The 22,742-nt window shown below is 38.1% G+C and overlaps 1 protein-coding gene across 2 annotated transcripts in view; it reads left to right on the top strand.

Moving 5' to 3' along the window:
- The first annotated feature begins 14,410 nt into the window (after positions 1-14,410).
- The window catches only part of SMARCAD1 (SWI/SNF-related, matrix-associated actin-dependent regulator of chromatin, subfamily a, containing DEAD/H box 1), a 128,393-nt gene continuing 120,061 nt past the window's right edge, over positions 14,411-22,742 (top strand). The window contains exons 1-2 of one of the 2 annotated variants that reach the window (XM_023741346.1): positions 14,411-14,505; positions 15,104-15,341. In XM_023741346.1, coding sequence (XP_023597114.1) covers positions 15,152-15,341 — 190 coding nt within the window. In that variant the 5' untranslated portion in view covers positions 14,411-14,505; positions 15,104-15,151. Of the gene's footprint in view, positions 15,342-22,742 lie in introns of both variants that reach the window. The other variant, XM_023741345.1, reaches the window with a different exon arrangement.

Below are 22,742 nucleotides of genomic sequence, written 5' to 3'. Positions count from 1 at the left end.
GATCACTGTACCATCCTGGTCTACAGCATAATCAGTTTTTACTTAGAATAGTACCCCAGCCTCCTAACTGACCTCTAGGAGGCCTTTAGCCTTTTTTTTCCCCTCAAACAATGCATACCTTGAAAAGTTGAAAAAACATAATGAATACCCAGATATCCATCACCTATATTCATCATTTGTTAACATCTCTCAAAATTTACTTTATGTCTCCTTTTTCTTGCTCTCTACACACAGGCTTTTTTTTTTTTTTTTCCTAAACTCTTTGAAAGTAATTTGCAGACATCTTTACCCCTAAATGTTTCAGGATGCATATCTTGATAAGGACATTCTCCTACATAAATGCAGTACAATCATGACACCTAAGGAAACTAACAATAATTCCATAATATCATCTATATAGAGTACATATTTAAATCCCCCTATTATCCCAAACAGTATCTTTTCATTACAAATATATCTTCCTTTTCCCATGTGAGATTGAATCAATGTTCACAGATTGCATCTGGTTATTAGGTTTCATTAATCTCCCTAAATTTAGAGTAGCCCCCAACTTATTTTTGTTTATTTTTTCATAAGTTTGGTTTTCTTGACAAGTCCAGGTCAGTTGTCTTATAGAATATTCTGATTGTCTGATTGTTTCCCTTTGCTGTTATTTAACTTGTTCCTATATGTCCTGTTATTTCCTGTAGATTAGAAATAAGGTAGAGCCTTAAGTAGGTTAAACATTTTTGGCAAGAATATTTATATAAGTTTGTACTTCTTATTGTATCACATCCAGAGTTACATAATGATAAATTGTGCCTATACTAATGATGCTAAATTCATTGCTTGGTTAAGTTGTAGACTACCCCATTGCTCCACTGTAAGAACACATACTTCCGTTTGGAATTAGTAAATCATCTTTGGGATGAAAACTTGAAGACCTGGTGACTATCCTGTTCCTCAACATCCATTCACTCATTCATTTTGCCAGGTTTTATTTCCTGTGGAGCTGCTGGGTGTGTTCAAACCGACAGCTGAGCACACTTAACCATTTGTACCAACAGGGCTCCAATATTACATATGGATAAATTGAGGAAATGTCAATTTCCCCACAGCTAGTAAACAGAAGAGATGGGATTTGAAACCAAAAACCAAACCCACTGCCATCAAGTCGATTCCAACTCATAGCAACCCTATAGGACAGAGCAGAACTGCTCCATGGAGTTTCCAAGGAGCACCTGGTGGATTCGAACTGCCAACCTTTTGGTTAGTAGCCCTGGCTCTTAGTCACTACTCCACCAGGGTTTCCCAGATTTGATATCAGGTGTCTCTAATTTCATAACAGCTTTATAATTTTGAAATTGCTTTCTTACAAAGTGTTCATTTTCCTCTTTATAGCTAGCAATAAATATATTATCCATGACTATTCACTAAAGTGCATGCTTTTTATTCAGTCATGCTTTTTATTCAGGCATTTATAATATTAGAAAATACTAAATTGGAACAGTACCCAGACTACATACATTACACAAAAATGTCAAATAATGTTGATATATAATTTATGCCCATAATTGTATGTCTTAGTTTTTTACTTGCGCTATAGCAGAAATACCACTAGTAGATGGCATTAATGAATGGAAATTTATATTCTCACAGTTTAGGAGGCTAGAAGTCTGAATTAGGACACCAACTCTGGGGCAAAATCCTTGTCTCAGTTTCTCTAGCATTCTTGGCATTCCTTGGCAATCTCCTCAAGGTATCTATCTTTCCCCCATTTGTTCTTGCTTCTCCCTGTGGCTAATCTGCTCGTTTTGTATCTCAAAAGTCCTTAGATTTAAGACACACCATATGCTGATATGGTCTCACTAGCATAAAAAAGAAAACCCTCTGTCCAAATGGGATTACATCCACAGGTACAGGGGTTCGAATTCCAACACATATTTCTTTTTTTTTTTTTAACAACCCCACATCATTTTAACCCTCTAAATTCTCAACTTTTTTTTTTTTCTTGGTGAAAATACACATAGCCAAAGATACGCCATTTCAAAAATTTTTTTTACATACACATTTAAGTGACATTGACTACGTTCTTCTAATTGTGCTGTTATTCTCACTTAAGATGAAGGCTTACAGGACAAAATAGTCTCCCATTTGACAGTTACTACAAATGTTGCCCTATGACAATGGTTAACAATCTCACAACACATCAACAATATCCTTACTCTACTTTGTGTTCCCTATCATCAGCTTCCTACTCCCCTTCTGCCTTCTCCAACACATATTTTTTAGGGGACACGATTCAATCCATAACACTGGGTTTTAACTAGGTCAATGTGGAACTGGATTAAATTCTTCTTAAAGCAGTAAGGACAATTTTGAATTTTGAATTATGTTTGTGGAATATGAAAGGTTGAAGGAAAGTGATCATTTTCTTTTGAAATTTCTTCATAAGGGCCATTTCAAGAAGAAAAAAAATATATGTATGTACAGCATTGTGATGATTATAATGATCTAGTTTGAGTTGCATATATTATGAAATATTTGCAGAATGACAGATATAAGAGAATAATTTCAAGATAAGAATTACTACAACAAAGATGAGATGTCACAGTACAGATGTGGTAAGATTTGTAACTGGATGTGTGAGTTGAATGATTCAAAGCATCAAACACTATCCTGACATTGTAGATGACAAACTGGATTGCAAGGATCCTAGAAGAAAAGTGTAAGGTCTTTCCTATATATTGACAAAACTGTTCTAAATCTCTTGGAATCCAGATTTCTAGGTTCATGGAATTGGGGTGACCCACCCAGGTCATTCACTTTTAAGTGTCCTTCTGAACTTTGAGCCTTTAAGAAATTGGTTCCCTGAAGTCACCTTCAAGTCAAACAATAGCCTTGTAAGCATCTTAGTGGAGAACATTTTGCCTTAGGCATTGGGTTCTTCTGGGAAATTATCTACGTGTAGTCAACTTGGAGCAGCGGGAACTCCAGGGTCTGACTAGAGGCTGTGTTTTAGGATGTATGGCTTGTCCTTGGTGACTCTATTTCTGTAACCTGCTGACTCTGAAACCTTGCATTGTGCTTTGATATTATCGCCTGAGAAATTAACATAACAATACCATATAACCCACTTTCACTGTCCCCTCTTCAGACCGTTTTATGGATTGAATTGTGTCCCCCAAAAATGTGTATCAATTTGGCCAGACCATGATTCCCAGTATTGTCTGATTGTCCACCATTGTGTCATCTGATGCGATTTTCCTATGTGTTGTAAATCCTATCTCTATGATGTTAACGTGATGGGATTAGGGGCAGTTATGTTAATGAGGCAAGACTCAATCTACAAGATTAGATTGTGTCTTAAATCAAACCCTTTTGAGATATAAAAGAGAGAAGAGAGCAAAGAGACATGGGGACCTTATACCACCAAGAAACAAGAGCCAGGAGAATAGCACGTCCTTTGGACCCGGGGTCCCCGTGCTGAGAAGCTCCTCTACCAGGGAAGATTGAGGACAAGGACCTTCCCCCAGAGCCGACAGAGTGAGAAGCCCTTGCCCTGGAGCTGGCACCCTGAATTCAGACTTCAAGTCTCCCAGACTGTGAGATAATAAATTTCTCTTTGTTAAAGCCATCCACTTGCAATATTTCTGTTATAGCAGCACTAGATAACTAAGACAGAGTGCTTTCCTGATATATTCCAGTTGATGCTGTCTGATTCAAATCATATCTACTCACAATAAAAATATTTTGTTACACTTATTTTTGGTGTTTCTCTGTGCATTTAGGTTTTTGACAGTGTGTGTATGTGAACTCACATTTCCAGCTGAGAGTGCCCTGAGGATTGTTGAATAAGCATGAGTGAACAAAAGAAGGAAAAAAAGATTAGAATAAAAAAATAGTATGGCTGAGAAAAGATACAACATGGGATTTGTTCTCTAATGTGAAGTTACTGAAATATCAAGCATCATGTGTTTTATTTAGAATTTAAATTCTACCTTTTTCCAGAAAAGGAATTAGGGTAGTTAGCAAAACATGGCAGGTAATTCTCAAAAGTGTGAAAAACAACTCAATACTTATTAATCCTCTAAATTGGTAATGGTAGTTGCTGGAAATCTTTTGTTTAAAAAGGCACATACAGGGATGGAATCATCATGAATTTCACCAGATTTATGAGTATTGAGTAACTCTATGTCAGAATTTCTTAACCTGAAGTCCACAGAGCAATAGGGGCTCCATGAACAACTTGAAATTATGTACAATCCTCCTGTATATGTACAGTTTTCTGGAAGAGGTTCCGTAGCTTTTTAAAAATAAGATTCCCAAGTGATTCATTAACTTCCTGTCCACCCTGCCTCTAAATTACGAACCACTGCTCTGAGAAAAGAGGTGTTGACTTACAAATTGGTAATATTTTGCTTAACTTTCTTATTACCAAGGAAGAAAGATTTATTTCATTTTATGATTTGGTATCTTGTCTATTCCATTTTACATTTGTGAGTAGGAGGTAAAATTAATATATACAAGTTTCCATTAGCAAGCAGGTGTGGTCTACATTTCTTAGATATCGAGTTAAGCAGGGATCTAGGTTTGCAAAATCCATTTTTAATCCCTGTTGCTGTTTATTATTTTGTTTGTTTCTTAATCAATTCAAATCAATTTTTGGAACAGTTGCTCCTTTGTTGAATTGTTTCATGGCTTTTTTGTTTTTAAATATAAAGCAAAAAGAAGTAAAAATAAAGTTCCCACAAAGTTTTCCTCCTGTTTGATGAAAACGAACTGAGTACTTCATCAAATGTTTTCACTGAGCCCATTTCAAAAAAAAGGCTTGGTAATTCACAGAATTTTGGCAGTCTTACATAAATATTTATTTTAATTTAAAAGGTGAACTCTATTTCTATAAGGACCACTGAATAATAATGTATTTCTGGAATCTTAGAGACCGCATTTGAGTACTCCTGCTAACAAAATTCTACTTTATGATCTATATTCTACGAACTTTATCTTAATTACATGTTGAATCACATAAAACACCTTAACACAAATTACAAACAATAATGTTTTTCTGTGATTATTTCTAGAGAACAGGTGCCTTTAATATAACTTTATACTCCTGAGAAAGAGGAATTAGTACTACTGTGGGAAATAATTCTTTTGGCAAAGAAGACAGAGAAAGTGAGAGGACACATAAACTAATTCTATTAAAAGATAATTTTTTTACTCAGCTACTCAAAGCTTGAGCTGAGGTGGAGAAGGGTCTAAGATTTCCAGATAGTTTCTGAGTTTGGGAATTTTAAGATAGGAAAACAAGGAGTATTTGAATTCTAACTGGAAGAACACGCTTGAGACAAACACATAGAAAACTTTTTAGATGTGTTTCAGTCATCTACTATTGTATAACAAACTACCCCAAAACTACTGGCTGAAAACAATAGCCATTTTTTCTATCTTATAATTTTGTAGGTAAGGAGTTTGGGCCAGGCTCTGCTGAATGATTTAAATTTTACCATTTCTTTCTCATTTACTAATTGGAATACTTTTATAAGGAGACACTTGCCCTCACCTATTTGATTACCTAGTGAAACCCTTCATAGAGGAAAGACAGGATAAAAGTTTGATTCTCTTCCTTTACTTACCAGTTTTCATGATTATGAATTAGCTTCCTTTGATCATCTAAAGATAACCAGTTTTTTATAAAATACCATTAAAAACTAATGGATTTAAGCATATTTGATGGCTTTCAACTAATAACTGACATTGCCCCATTTTTGGCCCAGTGGGAGCCTCCTCGAGTTGACTCCTGAATCTTTTTGACATGATGCTAGGGGTCTGTCTTAGCCTGGGTTCTCTAGAGGAGCAAAACCAGTGAAGCGTATATAAATATATATAGAGAGAAATTTCCTTCAAGGAAATGGGTCACGCAATTGTGGGGGCTGGCAAGAGCCAAATCTGTAGGTCGGGCAATAGACTGAAGACCTCTGCTGGTGCAGATGGTTGCAGGAGCTGATGAACCCAAAATCTGCAGGTCAGGCAGCAGGCTGGAGGCCTCTGCTAGCTCACAGGGTCATGGGGGTTGACAAATCCAAAATCTGCAGTTTAGGCAGCAGGCCAGAGACTTCTGCAGGCTAACATCCCAGTAACTGGAGGTCAGGCAATAGAAGAGTGCAGGGTCGAGAAAGAGGGCGAGCTTTGCCAGAACATCCGTTTTTATACTGAAGGCAGGCCACATCCCCAAGGAAACTCCCCTTTCAACTGACTGGCTGCTCACATCAGATCACAAAATGGAAGGTGATTACACAGTGTCTGCCATACCACTGAGAATCATAGCTTAGCCAAGTTGACATTATAACATTAACTACCACTTGATAACTTCTTTACTATTTTGGTTTAAGATGTGCTAGGCTCATCTTGTACATTTCCTGTCCCAGATCTGGAATCAGTCCTTTTTCTAAGAAGCTCTAGTTTTCTTTAATGGTAAATGATATGGACCATCATGGTGCTAGGGGTGTCTATTGGGTTAGTCAATTTCGAGGCCTTTTCAATGAACACAGATTGGAAACACACACACACTGTATGTTGTTGTTAGGAGCTGCTGAGCTGATTCCGACTCATAGCAACTCCATGTGATTAGAACTGCCCCACAGGGTTTTCTAGGCTATAATCTTTATGGGAGTAGATCACCAGGTTTTTTCTCCTGCAGAACTGCTGCGGGGGGTGGTTTGAATAGTCAGCCTTTCAGTTAGCAGCCTAGTGCTTAGCCTTTGCACCACCAGGGCACCTCATACCATATATATATACATATATATATACATGTGCGTATAACATATGTGTGTATGTTTCTCAAAACCCATAAGTTCATACTGATGTTTTCAGTTCACATAAAGGACAAAAGGATTTGCATTCTAATCTCTCTCTATTACATCTATATCTTCTTTCTTCTATTCTGATAATCTTGGTTCTCAAGGAAACAGAATAGAATTTCCCATAAGTACTCATTTGCTTTATCCAAAAATACACACACAATATCTACCATCCATCCATCAGTTTGTCGTACTGTGGTGGCTTGCATGTTCCTATGATGTTGGAGGCTATGCCACTGGTATTTCAAATACCAGCAGGGTCATCCATGGTGGACAGGATTCAGTAGAACGTCCAGACTAAGAGAGACTAGGAAGAAAGTCCTGGAGATTTACTTCCAAAAATTCTCCAGTGGAAACCCTATGGATCGCAACAATACTGTCTGATATAATGCTGGAAGATGAGCTTTCTACATTGGTAGGCACTGCACAATAGCTGCAACAATGGGTTCAAACATACCAATGACCATGAAGATGGTGCAAGACCTGGCAACATTTCATTCTGTTATACATAAGGTTGCCTTGGGTTGGAGATGGCTCAATGGCAACTAACAACAATAATAGTCTTAGAATAGCAATACAAATATATTTTCTTCAATACAATTCCTGAAAAGAGTTCAAAAAATTTTGCGTATGCTCATATCATTCTCTCTCCATTTTAACAGTTGTACATTGACAGATCATATGTCCATTATGTACTATACTCTCTTCCTTTTACACCTTATATTGTCTTTCTTCTACAAGTAACTCTATATTTAATGCTCAGTATCTGCACTTACCTCAATGTCTTAATAGACATTTTAGGCTTCTGAGGCTCATTTTCTAATAGATTCCTCAGGAGTGCTCATGGGAACAATATCCACAGAATTCTTACATGATGTTAACAGTTTATGCCTTTGTATTTGAAAGTCACTTTTGCTGAATACAAATCCTTGGATCACATTTTATTTCCTTGAGTATCTTAAAGGCAAAACTCCATTTTTTTTTTTTTTTGGTATAATAGTTCATTACTCTGATGATAATATAATTTTCTCTCTTATAAATCACTTGCTTGATTTTGTCTAGATGTTCAGGGAACATTTCTATTTTAAAATCTAAATTTTAAAATCTATTTCTTTAAAATCTAAATTTTACTAAAATATGTCTTAGTGTTGGCCTGCTGGGTTCATATTCTCAGGTAAATGATATGCTCTTTCAATATGTAATTTCCAATTTTTATTTCAGATTTTTTTCTTGAATTATAAGTTTTTAGTCATTCTTCCACTTTTTTGCTTTGGTTTCCTTCACAGAGATTCCTATTATAATTATGTTGGATCTTCTTCACTTAACTTCAATATTTATTATTTTATCTCAAAACCTACTTAACTTTTTTTTTCAAAATTTTATTTATTTTGTTGTTGTAGTTGAGAATATACACAGCAAGACATATACCAATTCAACAGTTCCTACATGTACAATTTAGTGACACTGATTACATTCTTCAAGTTGTACAACTTTTCTCACCTTCATTTTCTGAGTTGTTCCTCCCTCACTAACATAAACTCACTGTCCCCTAAGGCTCCTATCTAATCTTTTGAGTTGCTATTGTCAATTTGAGCCCATATAGATAGTTCTTAAAAGAGCATAATGCTCAAGGCAGACCTTTTTTACTAGTTAAGCTAAACTATTATTCGGTTTTAAGATGACTTCAGGGGATATTTTTGGTTTAAGGTTTAAGGATTATCTCAGGGCAATAGTTTCAGGGGACCATCCACCCTCCATGCCTCCAGAAAGTTTAGTGTCCATGAGAATTTGAAATTCTGTTCTGCATTTTTCCCCTTTTTGATCAGGATTCTTCTCTGAAATCTTTGATCAAAACGTTCAGTAATGGTAGCCAGGCACCATCCAGTGCTTCTGGTCTCATGGCAAAGGAGGCAGTTATTCATGGAAGCAATTAGCCAAACATTCCATATCCTCCTCCTATTTCTGACTCTTTCTTCCTCTGTTGCTGTGAATAGAAACTGACTATTTTCGTGCTTTCGTCTTTTTCACTTTCTATTTCTCTTAGGCATTATCTTTTATGTTGGTTTACCTATGTGTTACTTCTAATTTAATCTTCTGAAGGGCTTTTTTTTTTACTTCTGTTTTTTGTTAAGTTCTGTCACCTCCTTTATGAGATTGTCTAACTCTGATTTATGTTGTTCTTTCATGGCATTTGGAATGTCTCAGCTTAATTTAAGTTTTATCTGAGGTTATCTGTAGGCTTAAACAATTTACCTAGGTATTAATATCATTCAATCACTCAACAAATATTTATTAAGCATCTCTGTGTGCCAGGTACTGTAGCCTGAAGTAGAGCCACACTAGCCAATCACCAGATGAAAAAAGGAGGAATAAATACTTACTGCTTTATGCAACTAAAAATTTGAATTTGTTTTTTATGCAACAATACCTGATTAAAATACTACATTTATAATTATTCATCCCAACTCTATTTCAAATACATTTACACTATGAATTCTCCATTTTTGAAACCCTTATTTTAACCCTGTCAGCTGGATTTATGTTTTAATAACATTTTAAGGAAGATATGTTTTGAAGGAATTGAGAGTTTAAACTTGTTTTTCCTTTGATTCCACAAATTAATGACATATTTGTGATCTATAAAATAACTGCATCACAAGCTTTTCCCTTCAGATCTTTGTAGATGTTGCATCATTACCTTCTGATATTTTGTTTTACTAAAAAGTTTTTGGTTGTGTGTGTGTGTGTGTGTGTTTGCCTTTTTAGAGTTTTTTTCTGAAAAATGCCTGCCAAACATTTTTTTAATTCTTGAAACTAAAAAAAAAAAAAAAAACCCTAGGATATTTTTAGCATACAGTCTTTTTAATTAATCCTGTGTTGAATTCAATAAGTTCCTTTACCTACAGACTAATGAAAGCTCGTGAACATTTTCTATTATATTCTGCATCATTTTTCTGTTCATTTCACATGTGTATGCATGTGTACGTGTGGGTGTGTTTCTCTGGTTACATGAGTTACTCAAAGATTGCTTCTCAGTCATCTAACTCCTACTGATTTTATCACCGTCTTCTCCCTTTGCATTCTGGGGTGTAAAAGTGAGGAGGGTGGCTTTCAAGCATTTCTTTCATGACAATAATTAATTTTTACTGTCACTTTTAAAAGAATATGTTAGATCTATCGAGGTATAATTTATAAGAGGTAAAATTCACCCTTTTTAAGTTAATAAGATTTGACAAATATATTTAGTCACAACCACAGTCAGACCATTCTGGGAAAGAGTAGAGGGAGACAAGAGAGGACCAAGGACTGAATGTTGGAGAATGATAATATTTAAGACCAGAAGGAAGATGAATTAGAGGAATGGTTCACAGTCTTCTTTTCAGCCCCAATTCTTGCTATTCTTCTAGAAGATTTCAGGTGCATATAGAGAATCCTTCCCCAAAGAACATTTTCTCACTTTCTTGCTCCACTTACCTTCCGTTCCACCATCAAGCAAAACCCCAATCATGGATCAACCCAATTCTCCCAAGTCAATGAATGCTGCAGAACAAGCCTACCCTTAGAACTGGGCAAAAGGAGTCCCTGTAGTAAACCCAGTGCTTTAGAGAGCTCAGTCTGGCTCTCTTCCAGTTGTGCCCTACCACAACAGGCAAGGAATCTGTGGGGTCAGGAAGATGTGGCCACTCAGAAACTGTGCCTTAACTTTTTAGATACTGCTTTAAGTACCTGGTCCCCAAAATTTTCTGCCCAAAAAGTCCCAAGCAGGCTAACAGAGACTTTCCTCCAGGTCCTTCTTACTGACGGCCAACAGTGCTGCCAGTATATATATCCCTAGGCAGAACATATAGCCAAGAGGCCACGAGGCCGAAGAGGTGACCAAGGGATGGGTGAGGGTATTACTGCCAGATAAAATACAAGATACCCTATTAAATTTAGATTTCAGACAAACAACTACTTTTTTTTAGCATAAGTAATCCCCAAATATTGCATAGTTCATACTTAAACTAAAAAAGTATTTGCTGTTTATCTAAAATTCAAATTTAACTGAGCATCCTATATTTTGTTTTATAAATTTGGCAACCCTAGGTGGGGTCAGAGTTGGATATGCATGAGCACAAGGCCCCTGTTATTGCTGTGTGCCATCACGTTGATTCCGACTCATCAATCCCGTATGAGTAGAACTGCCCCATAGGATCTCCTAGGGTGTGTACTTTACAGGAAGGAGCCCTAGTGGTGCAGTGGTTAAGCACTTGACTGCTAACCGAAAGGTTGCCAGTTCTAATCCACCAGCCGCTGTGCAGGAAGAAGATGTGGTGGTCTGCTTCCGTAAAGATTATGGCCTTGGAAATCCTATAGGGCAGTTCTAGTCTGTCCTACAGGATCAGTATCAGTCGGAATTGACTCGATGGCAATGAGAATCCTTATAGGGTTTCTTAAGTCATCTAGTGCTGCTATAACAGAAATACTGCAAGTGGATGGCTTTAAAAAAGAGAAATTTATTCTCTCACAGTCCAGTAGGGTACAAGTTCAAATTCAGGGCATCAGCTCCAGGAAAAGGCTTTCTCTCTCTGTCAGCTCTTTGTGATGCATCAGTCTTCCCTTGATCTGGGAGCATTTCAGTGCAGGAACCTCGGGTCCACAAGGACGCTCTCTTCTCCTGGCACTGCTTTCTTGGTGGTGTGAGGTTCCCATGTGTCTCTGCTAGCTTCTCTCTTTCATATCTCAAAAGAGATTGGCTTAAGACACTATCCAATCTTGTATACCTCATCAGTATAACTGCTGCTACTCCATCTTATTAGATCATAGTGACTGAATTTACAACACATAACAAAATCACATCGGATTACAAAATGCTACACAATTATACAATACTGGGAATCATGACCCAGCCAAGTTGACAGGTATTTTTGGGGGACACAATTCAATCCATGACCCAGGGACATATTGCCAGGTGTTTTCTTCCGTGGAGTCGCTGAGTGGGTTCAAACCACCGACCTTTTGGTTAGCAGCCAAGTTCTTAACCATTGTGCCACCAGAGCTCCTTATAAGGCCCTTAGTGGTATCAAATTGAGCATGAGGATGTGATACAGGGAAGTCAGGACACATACGCCAACCAATTCTTCTTGAATCATCCACATTCTAACACAATAGAAATACAAAGTTAACCTGGCCTTCCATGTCATTTTCAAAATAGGAGGATAGAACAAAATTTATTTTAATATTCTGTTAGTTGTGTTTATAATGTTTAAGTATTTAGACATAAAGTATGTGGGTCTACATTTTTACTCTAGCCCCAACTCTACAAATGTCAAGGATCAGCCAGTTACAGAAAATCATATTAATAGGTCAATATTATTGTTAAGCACATTTAAAAGATGAGGAAACTAAAGCTTAGAGAGGTTATATAACTTGCCCAAAGTTATTCAGCTAGTGGAGTCCATTTTCAATCTCAGATCTGTTTGTATATAAAACAAATATATACTCTTAACCACCAAACGTAATTTACTATTTATAAGTAAACATATGTTTTGGTCACATCTTTTTTTTTTTTAATATTTTATTGTACTTCAGGAGAAGGCTTACAGAACAAATAGTTTCTCATGAAACAGTAGTACACATGTTGTTTTATGACATTGGTTAACAACCCCACAACATATTAACCCTCTAAATTCTCAACCTTTTTTTTTTGGTGAAAATACACATAGCCAAAGATACACCGTTTCAAAAATGTCTACATGCACAGTTCAGTGACATTGACTACGCTCTTCCAATTGTGCTGTTATTCTCACTTAAGATGAAGGATTACAGAACAAAATAGTTTCTCATTTAACAGTTACTACAAATGTTGCCCTATGACAATGGTTAACAATCTCACAACACATCAACAATATCCTTTCTCAACCTTGTGTTCCCTATCACCAGGTTCCTTGTCCCCTTCTGCCTTCTGGCCCTTGTCACTGGACTCCTGTACCTCGTTAGTCTTATTTGGTTTTACGGGGCTGTCCACTCCCAGGCTGAACGGTGAACCTCGGAGGTAACTTCACCACTGAGCTAAAAGGGTGTCTGGGGGCCATACTATCGGGGTTTCTCCAGTCTCCTTTAGGCCAGTAAATCTGGTCTTTTTTTTTGTGAGTTAGAATTATGCTCTACATCCTTCTCCAGCTCTATCCAGAACCCTCTGTTGTGTTGATCACATCTTTTAACATGCATGTATCAAGCTAATACATTTCATGGGATGTCAAAGATAGATATAATGGAAATTATCATTGTTTAGGCTTTGATTCTACATTTTATGGGTCCAGACACTTGATTTTATCAGTGTGCCTGTGTTTGAAAAAACTGTAGTATTGTGTTATAATTATACAATTCACAAGACTGATTTATAAAACAATGCAAATTTAAGTTTACAATGATCAATGTATCTGGCAGAATAATTATTTGTACTAATTCCTCTTCAAGGGAAATGCCAATCAGAAGATCAAATTACAGCTCAGAAAAATGCTAGTTTAGTCTAATGTTAGAATAAAGGGAGTAAATATTTTTAAAGCAATATTTCCACCAAGAGAGGTAAATTAATTGCCACATTTCACTGTAACAAAAATCCAGCCAACAATGGGGAGGCAATTCAGATGCTTTGGAGTTCAACATACCCACTAACCCATACTAATTAGCTACTTAATAATTGTAGGTCTGAGTTTCCTTATTTTGAGAAATAGGCTTCTTGTAAAGATTTTATTTAAGAAGAAAATTGTACTCTACCAGGAGTGAAAGCAAAGAGTTTTATTGAGGAATAGTAGTTCGAAGTCGGCAGCAAAACAGTGAAAGTGCAATGTGTTCAGATTAGACAGATTAGACAGATCTCTCAGGGTTTTATATACAGAATTATTAAGTACTAACAGATACTTTTTTCTGATAGGATGAAACTTACTTTGTTTTGCAAACAGTTTTGAAGTTACTATACAGGGCTTGTCGTCTCCAGTCATATGATCAGATCATTTTAAAAATAACTTGTTTCTCAGTTAAATTTCATATCAGTAATCTATAGACCTCTTGGAGCCTACCTGCCCAAGTACCTTGCAAGCGCAGGTGCGGTTTGTGTAAATATTCTTGTCATAGGCTTCCTGGAACGTTATGATTGCAATTTTAACCACGTACCTTCGGAGGACAGCCACAGTTTGCCCCCAGAGTCAGTGTAGATTAACCCATTACTGTGACCTCAATCCGAAAGCCTCTATTTTGGGGGTCCACTGACACGTAAGGCATTTAGCACATTACCATTATTATGATGTTTATATAATGCATTATAACATATAAAATATCACATTAATTATGATACATCACATACTACACACTGTATATTATTATTATGCTATTTATTACTGCATTATTTAACAACTCTCTTGCTAACCCGGAGAAAACAGAACAAATGAACGCTTCCCAGGCAGAGGCGGGTACGAGTTACCATGACAACAACGCGCGCCTAGACATTTTCCTCTCGCGCGTCGCTGGGGAAGGGAAAAAAGCCCAGGTTGCGTATTACGTCATCACTACGCGCTCATTTGTGTTTCTCCGTAGACGGTCCCGGCCCAGCTACCGTCGCCCCACGCCAGCAATTATTTTTTTCTTTTCAATCTTTGTTATATCGCACGGAAGCTGCCAGAGCGTAAGTACTGCGGGGTTGAAAAAAGGAGATCGAGCGAGTGAGCATTAAAAAAGACGTCCTGGCACATCCCCCACCGCTGAACCTTCCTGTGTGTTCTTGATCCTATCAGCTTCCTCTCAACCGGGATCGTGCCGCGTCTACTTCCGGGCGGGTGCCCGCCAGCACGGCCTCCGCAGCTCCCCTTCTTTGGCCCCTTTGTGTCCCCGCAGTGTCGAGACTCGGGCCCTGGCACGTCCTCTCTCGAGGCAGGGGGCTTCGTAGTGCAGGGAGTCTTTCGCTGTGGGCGGGCGCGCGGCCCTCTGGGGGGTTAGAGTGGGGAACGTGCCTGCGCATGCTGGGGTAAGAGGAGGTTGCACGAGGGTCAGCTTGTGGTTCGAGGAAGGAGGGGCGGGGGATGAAGGGAAATGAAAAGAGCAATGGAAAATAAAGAGATGCCCTGTCCATCGTCTGATTGTTGTGGCCTAACAATGAGGCGCAGCCATAATAGTCGTCCTGAGACACTGGCATGTTTGAAGGCCCTTTATTGCCTTGGGAATGAACTGCTATGGCTTTGTATTGTTTCATGGTTTATTTTTCTCTTTTTATTTCCCCCTTGCAGATAGTTTATTCAAAGCCCCAACCACACAGGGTGGTGGTTTCTACCAATATGAATCTTTTTAACTTGGACCGTTTTCGCTTTGAGAAAAGGAGTAAAATTGAGGAAGCCCCCGAAGCAACCCCCCAACCCTCCCAGCCTGGCCCTTCTTCACCAATTTCTCTTAGTGCTGAAGAGGAGAATGCTGAAGGGGAAGTTAGCAGGGCAAGCACTCCTGATTCAGATATAACTGAAAAAACAGGTGAGTTACAATGTTGCAAATTGAGGTAGCATCAAGGAATATTTCGAAAAGATGAAAGGCAGAAGGGAGTCTATATTCTTGATGTCGATGCATTGTCTTCCAGTGTGCCTTTTTAAAAACAGCTTTGGGATTGCAGTAGGCACCATGTACCTCCAAATGAGAATCCATCCATATTTTCTTCACTTTTATGTAAGAATTCTTGGTATATGGACGTTGAAATTAGCATTTAGGTCATCCTTAGGTCAGAACGGAGCCCTGGTGGCGCAGTGGTTAAGAGTTGGCCGCTAACCAAACGATCCGCAGTTCGAATCCACCAGCTGCTCCTTGGAAACCCTGTAGGGCAGTTCTACTCTGTCCTGTGCTGTCACTATGAGTTGGAATCAACTCCATGGCAACGGGTTTGGGTTTTTTTTTTTTTTTTAGGTCAGAATGGTTACTACTAGTGGAGGAACCTAGGCATTTTAGTCCATTGATAGACTTTGCGGCTGTCGTTTGGCTAGAGATATTTGTTCATTACAGCATTCCTTCATAATACATTGATCACTTACTTTCAGTTTGACATTGTGCTAGGTGCTTAAAGAAAGCTTCTATGTGCAAATAAAGATCGAATTACATTCAGACGTTGCCACCACCAAATTACTGGAGATCCCTAGAGTGCAAATGAATAATTGGTATTCTTTATGATGAATGAACCATTTTTTATTTCTTCAGCAGTTTGTCACAGACAATAGGATTTGAGGAAAAAGTGAAAATTAAGATTTTCATTTTAATCTATGTTCATTGAATAGTTGACAATTAGAGACATATATATCAAGCCCTTACTGTATTTTAGGCATAGTGCTAAGTGCTTCAGATTTCTTATTTAATTGCACAGCAATCGTACGAGATAGGTATTATTATCCACGTTTTGCAGAAGTGAGACCCAGAGAGTGTAAGTAGCTTGCCTGATGTCATTTGTTAGGAAGTCGTTAGAGCCAGAACTCATATCCAAGCAACCTGACTGCAAAGCATAAACTCTTGTTTGTTACGTTGGTATAGTTTTTTATGAAGTAGAGATCTGATTAGGATGAAAGGAGTGTTAGACATTTTATTTTAATGTTTATTTTGGTAAGGCCATTTTTTATGCAAAACCCAGTATTTCGCATGCAGTGTTTAAATGAATATGGCACTGACAAGATGGGTATTGTTCTCACCTTTGATATCCCTATTTTCTTTGCTGTATAACAGTCATGTCATTTGGGATCAGATTCCCTACAAATTATCATTAGAATAACATTTGTGAATACTTCAGTGGAGTTGGAGTATGGTGGAATCATTTCGTAGATTGGATTAAAACGATGAGTCAAATTTTAAATGACTGTCTAAGGAGTTTTGAACTTGTCTGAATGCTGTGGAAAACCACTGAAGGGTTTTAAACACAGGAGTGACATTCTATCTTCATTCTTTCAACAGATACTTGATTTGCATTACAGATGTTATAGTTGATGTCTGAACATCTAGATACTATAATATTTTTTACAGTGAATGTATTCATTTGTTTCCTATGCAGTTAGAGAGGGCAACGAAGACCAGGGTATAGGCATGGGATTTTGAGTCCTTAGAAGCCTCTGCTTCATTTTATTTAAATGTGCAACATTAGACAAGTCACTTAAAATCTGGGTTCCAGAGTTTTTTCATCTCTCAAAGTAAAAGCATTCCATACACTGAAATTCAGTGGAATGTTTTAGTTATTTGTCGATACTGGTAATGTGAAATTCTTAGTTGCCTTTTTTAGTCAGATATTTTCCTACTTTAAAAATTGTTTTTTCTTTCTGAGTAGACTTCATTCGTGTTTTCTTTATTGGGACTTGTGTTTTCATTCATAAGTTTTTCTTAGTAACTGAGATTGCCTTTAACAATCTCATGGTCAGTCTTGATGACATTGGGAAATATGAAAATTAAGTTTGTTCTGGGAATGGTGATAATCCTAGTGGAAGTGGATGGCTTTCCTTTGAGAGAAGATTATTATAGGTGATTCTGTGAAGGTTGGACAATCTTGAAAGTTAAGGCTTAGAAATTTAGATTTTATATTATAGATACTAGGGAATCCGTTAAAGACTTTTTGGATAGACTGGTAAAATGAAAGAAAGTTGTTTTGTAAAAAAGTTAATCTAGCAATATTGAGTACTGTACATTATTAGAGGGTAGGGTTTGAAGGTAAAGCAATCAGGAAGTTTTACAATCTGAATTTAAAGATGGCAGTGAAATTGGAGAAAAAAATATGTGAGAGAGATTTCATAGTAAAGGACAGGACTTTACAACTACATCTATGGTAAGAGTGAGGTAAAGTGAACATTAAGATACTTGGTTTAGGTAATTGAAAAAACAAGGGTGGTGCTGTACATCAGAATTGATGTTGAGAACCTATTGTAAGCTATTGGGCAATGCTTTTAAGTGTTTAGGAAACAAAGGTCCTGTCTCCAGTTTAGCATGTTGGGGGAGAGGGTTGAATTTGGTGTTGGGCCTGTGGCGAGGATAAGATGCTGAAGTTAGAATTGAAGTCATGACTGGATTGGGGAATCATCAGTGGGGCATGAATATTGATTTTTCTTTATTATCGTATGATAACTTTTATACTGCATTGCGGTATAATGCCATATTAGTTTACTACCGTAGAGTGTTAGGGTTTAAGTTCATAACACAGAAATTGTATATAGTCAAAATTACCTATAATCACTCTTTTATAGCTAATCTTGTTATTTTACGTAATGTAAGTTGACTTCATTTTCTGCTATACTCCTGCAGTTACTGTACCACAGTCATACTGTTTCTTGAGTATGCCAAGCACCATCCTATGTCTGCTGCTTCCTATTTGCTGTTCCTTCTGCCTTGAAGACCCTTTGTGCTGTTACTTGCAAATAACACCCTCATTTCGTTTAGTCTTAGTGAAATTTCACCTTTTTAGAACACCTTCCCTAATCACTTTGTCTGAAATAGAACCTCCTCTTCCCACTGTAAGGAGCCTTGGTGGTGCAACGGTTAAGCACTCAGCTGTTAACCAAAAGGTTGGCATTTGAACACATCCAGTGGCCCCTTGGGAGAAAGGCCTGGCAATCAGCTTTTTTAAAGATTCCAGCCTAGAAAACCCTATGGGGCAGTTCTACTCTGTCACATGGGTTTGCTAAGAGTCGAAAATTGACTCTGCAGCACCCAAACAATAATCTCCCACTTTACTGTATGTTTCTTCATAGTATTTATCACTACCTGACATTACATATTTGTGTTTTTAGTCTCCCTCACTAGAATATAAGATCCTTGAGAGAGAGACTTCATCTTGTTCACCTGTTCATCCCCAGCGTTCACAACGGCCACTGGCGTGTAGTAGGCCCCCAGTAAATATGTATTGAAGCAAGGAGTATTGGATGGATAGAGAAGTGGGTAATGTTAGTCCTTTATACATATCTTGTAATATTCCTCCTCCTTTTTGTGAACTTGAAACAGCCCCCTAGCCATCAGGCATTCTTCAGCCATGGGTACTTGCTCTTTGATAGGACAGGCTCCGTATCACCGGTCTAAATCCGTATCAGCTTTTGGATTTGAGGGCATACACTTAACCCGTGTTGTTTTTTCTCCCCAGGTTTACTTTGCTCTCAGTGTCCAGAGTTACCAGTGGTTGTTATTTACACATTATTTCCCTTTTTTTCTTTTGATATTTTTTGTGAGCATAGTGAGTTCGGGGGCAATTGATTAATGTAGATGAGTGAGAGAGGGCAGAACCTACTATGTTTTAGGCATAAAGGATAAAAATATGAGCAAAGCATGATCCTCGAGCACCAGAAGGAAAGGATATCTAAGTATGTGGTTAAACTCAGACAATATTATAAATCATATAATAGGGGAAGATAGTAAGCAATGTAGGGTCACAGTCTGTGGTTCCCAAATGATTGAATTATCCTGTCTTTCTCGGGAGGGTCAGGAGAAGTCACAGAGAGGTGACCATGGAGTGGACCCTAAACAATGAATCATTGTTTCTTGGGTGGATACAGGATGAAAGGGATGAAAGTATATGTTGGCTTAAAGAGTCTGTGATATGTGTATGGCGGTATTATCTGTGGAAGAGGAGGTTTAAGGCACTGTAGATAAAACTACGAGGATAGAAGTATAAACTTCTGGGTTGTGAGGGGTCTTTATATGCTACTGTAGGGAGGATGGACTTTATTTGATAAACATGGTAAAGCGTTGCAGTATGAGGAGACCATTAATGAAGTTATTACAGTAATTTGAAGCCTAAATGCAGACAAATGACAGTAGAGATGAAGAAGCAGCAGTTTAGGAGAGTTTTATAAGACATATATTTGATGGGATTTGATCAGTTAAATATGGAGAATTTAAAGATAAATGTACATTGCTTGATCAGCTGGGTAATTGGCAACATGAACTGAAATAGAAATTAGGTTTAGGAGGAAGATACTAAAACAAACTGAAAATTACCTGCCATATTTCAGTAGCAAGATTTAGTTGAACGTTAGAGTTTGGAGCTAAGAGAGTGGTCAAAACGTGAGAAATAACTTGGGAGTCATCATTGTAGTAGATACCAAAAAACGTTCTAAGCGGGTTGTACAATGAGAAACATCAACATTTAAGTGAGGAACGGAGGAAGGAAGAACAATGAAAAATATCAAAGATGACTAGAATAGTAATAGAAAATGATAGTGTCCTAGAAGCCAAAGAGAGATGAGCATTTTCAACTTGGTAAATGGTTGCTGCTGCTGTTGTTAGTTGCCGTCGAGTCGGTTCCAACTCATAGCGACCCTACGTAGAACAGAATAAAACACTGCCCGGTCCTGTGCCATCCTCACAATTGTTATGCTTGAGCCCATTATTACAGTCATTGTCCATCCATCTTGTTGAGGGTCTTCCTTTTTTTCACTGATCCTCTGTTTTACCAAGGACGATGTCCTTCTCCAGGGACTGGTCCCTCCTGATAACGTGTCCAGAGTATGTGAGATGAAGACTTGGCCATCCTTGCTTCTAAGGAGCATTCTGGCTGTACTTCTAAGATAAATTTGTTCATTCTTCTAGCCATCCATGATACATACAATATTCTTCACCAACACCATAATTAAAAGGCATCAGTTCTTCTTTGGTCTTCTTTATTTGTTGTCCAGCTTTTGCATGCATAAGGCGACTGAAAACACCATGGCTTGGGTCAGGTGTACCTTAGTCCTTAAAGTGACATCTGTGCTTTTCTTCCCCCTACTGTTTTTTTTCTTTAATTGTACTTTAGATGAAAGTTTACAAAGCATACTGGCTTCTCATTAAACAATTAATACACGTATTGGCTTGTGACATTGGTTGCCAGCCCCGTGACATGTCAGCACTCTCCCCTTCTTGACCTTAGGTTCCTCATTACCAGCTTTTCCTGCCCACTCCTGCCTTCTCGTCCTTGCCTCTGGGCTGGTGTGTCCCTTTAGTCTCATTTTGTTTTATGGGCCTGTCTCATCTTTGGCTGGAGGGTGAACCTCAGGAGTGACTTCATTACTGAGCCGAAAGGGTGTCCAGAGGCCGTAGTCTCGGGGTTTCTCCACTCTCTGTCGGATCAGACATTTTTGCGTTTTAACGTTTTTAAGAGGTCTTTTGCAGCAGATTCCCAACATGTCTGTCAGTTTGTTGTACTGTGGTGGCTTGCATATCGCTGTGATGCTAGAAGCTATGCCACCAGTATTTAAAATATCTACAGGGTCACCCATGGTGGTAAATGGTAAGAGTATCAAATGTTGTAGAGAAGTGAAATTGGATGAGGACTGACCAGAGACTACTTTCCTTGGAAATTAAAGTTACTGTTGACCAGCCGCTCTGTGGGAGAAAGATGTGACAGTCTGCTTCTGTAAAGATTTATAGCCTTGGAAACCCTATAGGCAGTTGTACTCTGTCTTATGGGATCGCTGTGTGTCTGACTTGACTCCATGGCAGGGGGTTTGGATGGACCTTTAAAAGACAGTTTTGGTAGAATTGTAAGGAGGTGTAGACTACTCTTCAAGATGAGAAAGAGGTTAACTTGACAGGGAGAAAATGTCAAGAAAAGATGGATGTTTCAGGATTGTTGAAAATTGAACGTATTTGTTGGCCAAGAGGAAGAAGCTAGTGGAGATGGAAAGGATGAAGGAGGAGGTACCTGAAGAGAGTCATCAAGGGAATGGGAGTTGACCACAGCTGGACTGTTTAGCTCTACAAAGGAGTTGTTAGTTGCCCTGGAGTCTGTTTCGATTTATGGCAACTTCATGTGCACAGAGTAGAACGGGTCCATAGGGTTTTCAGGGCTGTGACTTTTCAGAAGCAGATCACTAGGCCTGTCTTCTGAGACACCTCTGGGTGGGTTCAAACCACCAACCTTTTGGCTAGTAGCTGAGAGCTTAAGTGTTTGCGCCACCCAGGGTCTCCTATTGCAGAGGTATGGAGGTATATATCTGGGAGAAAAGAAAACAGTGAAGGAGATAAGAATAGATAGGTTCGTAGATGCTTGGAATGGAGGAAAGTTTGTGAACTTCCTTTTCTTGATGAAATAGATTTAGTCCTTTAATGTGGTTGCCACTTAAAGGTGATTGCCATGTTGAAAGTAACAGTTGTTGATAAACGAGAATATTTTTGTGCTGTTTAAATTATACTAGTTATCAAAAAGATTTCAAGAGAGGACTGCTCTGCTACATACAGACTGTATGATCTTGGATAAGACAACAATGTTTTTATTTTTTATGGTAGTTATATTTTTAAAAATTTTTTTTATTATACTTCAGATGGAGGTTTACAAATAGTTTCTCGTTAAACAGTCAGTACACATTGTTTTATTACATTGGTTAAGAACCCCACGACATGTCAACACTCCCTTGTTGACCTTGAGGACCTTTTTTTTGGTGAAAATATGTATAGCCAAAGTTACACCATTTTGAAAGTTTCTACGTGTACGATTCAGTGACATCGATTACATTCTTCCAATTGTGCTATTTTCACTATCCTTTTCCAAATTATTCCATCACCATTATCTTCAACTCACTGTCCCTTAGGCTTCCATCAGACCTTTTGAGTTGTTCTTGTCAATTTGATCTCACATAGATAATTTTTGTACCTTAGATGAAGGTTTGCAAAACAAATAGTTTCTCATTAAACAGTTAGTACACATATTGTCCTATGGCAATGGTTAACAGCCCCATGACATGTCAACACTGTCCCTTCTCAATCTTGGGTTCCGTATCACCAGCTTGCCTGTCCCCTCTTACCTTCTAGTCCTTGTCCCTGGACTGCTGTGCCTCATTAGTTCTGTTTTGTTTTATGAGGCTGTCCAATCCCCGGCTGAACGGTGAACTTTGGGAGGGGCTTTACCACTGAGCTAAAAGGGTGTCTGGGAGCCATACTCTCGGGGTTTCT

This window comes from Trichechus manatus, unplaced genomic scaffold (assembly GCF_000243295.1).
Source record: "Trichechus manatus latirostris isolate Lorelei unplaced genomic scaffold, TriManLat1.0 scaffold00178, whole genome shotgun sequence".
NCBI classification, from domain to species: domain Eukaryota; kingdom Metazoa; phylum Chordata; class Mammalia; order Sirenia; family Trichechidae; genus Trichechus; species Trichechus manatus.
Note: the sequence above shows the minus strand (reverse complement) of the source record. Positions and strands in the feature narration are given on the sequence as shown.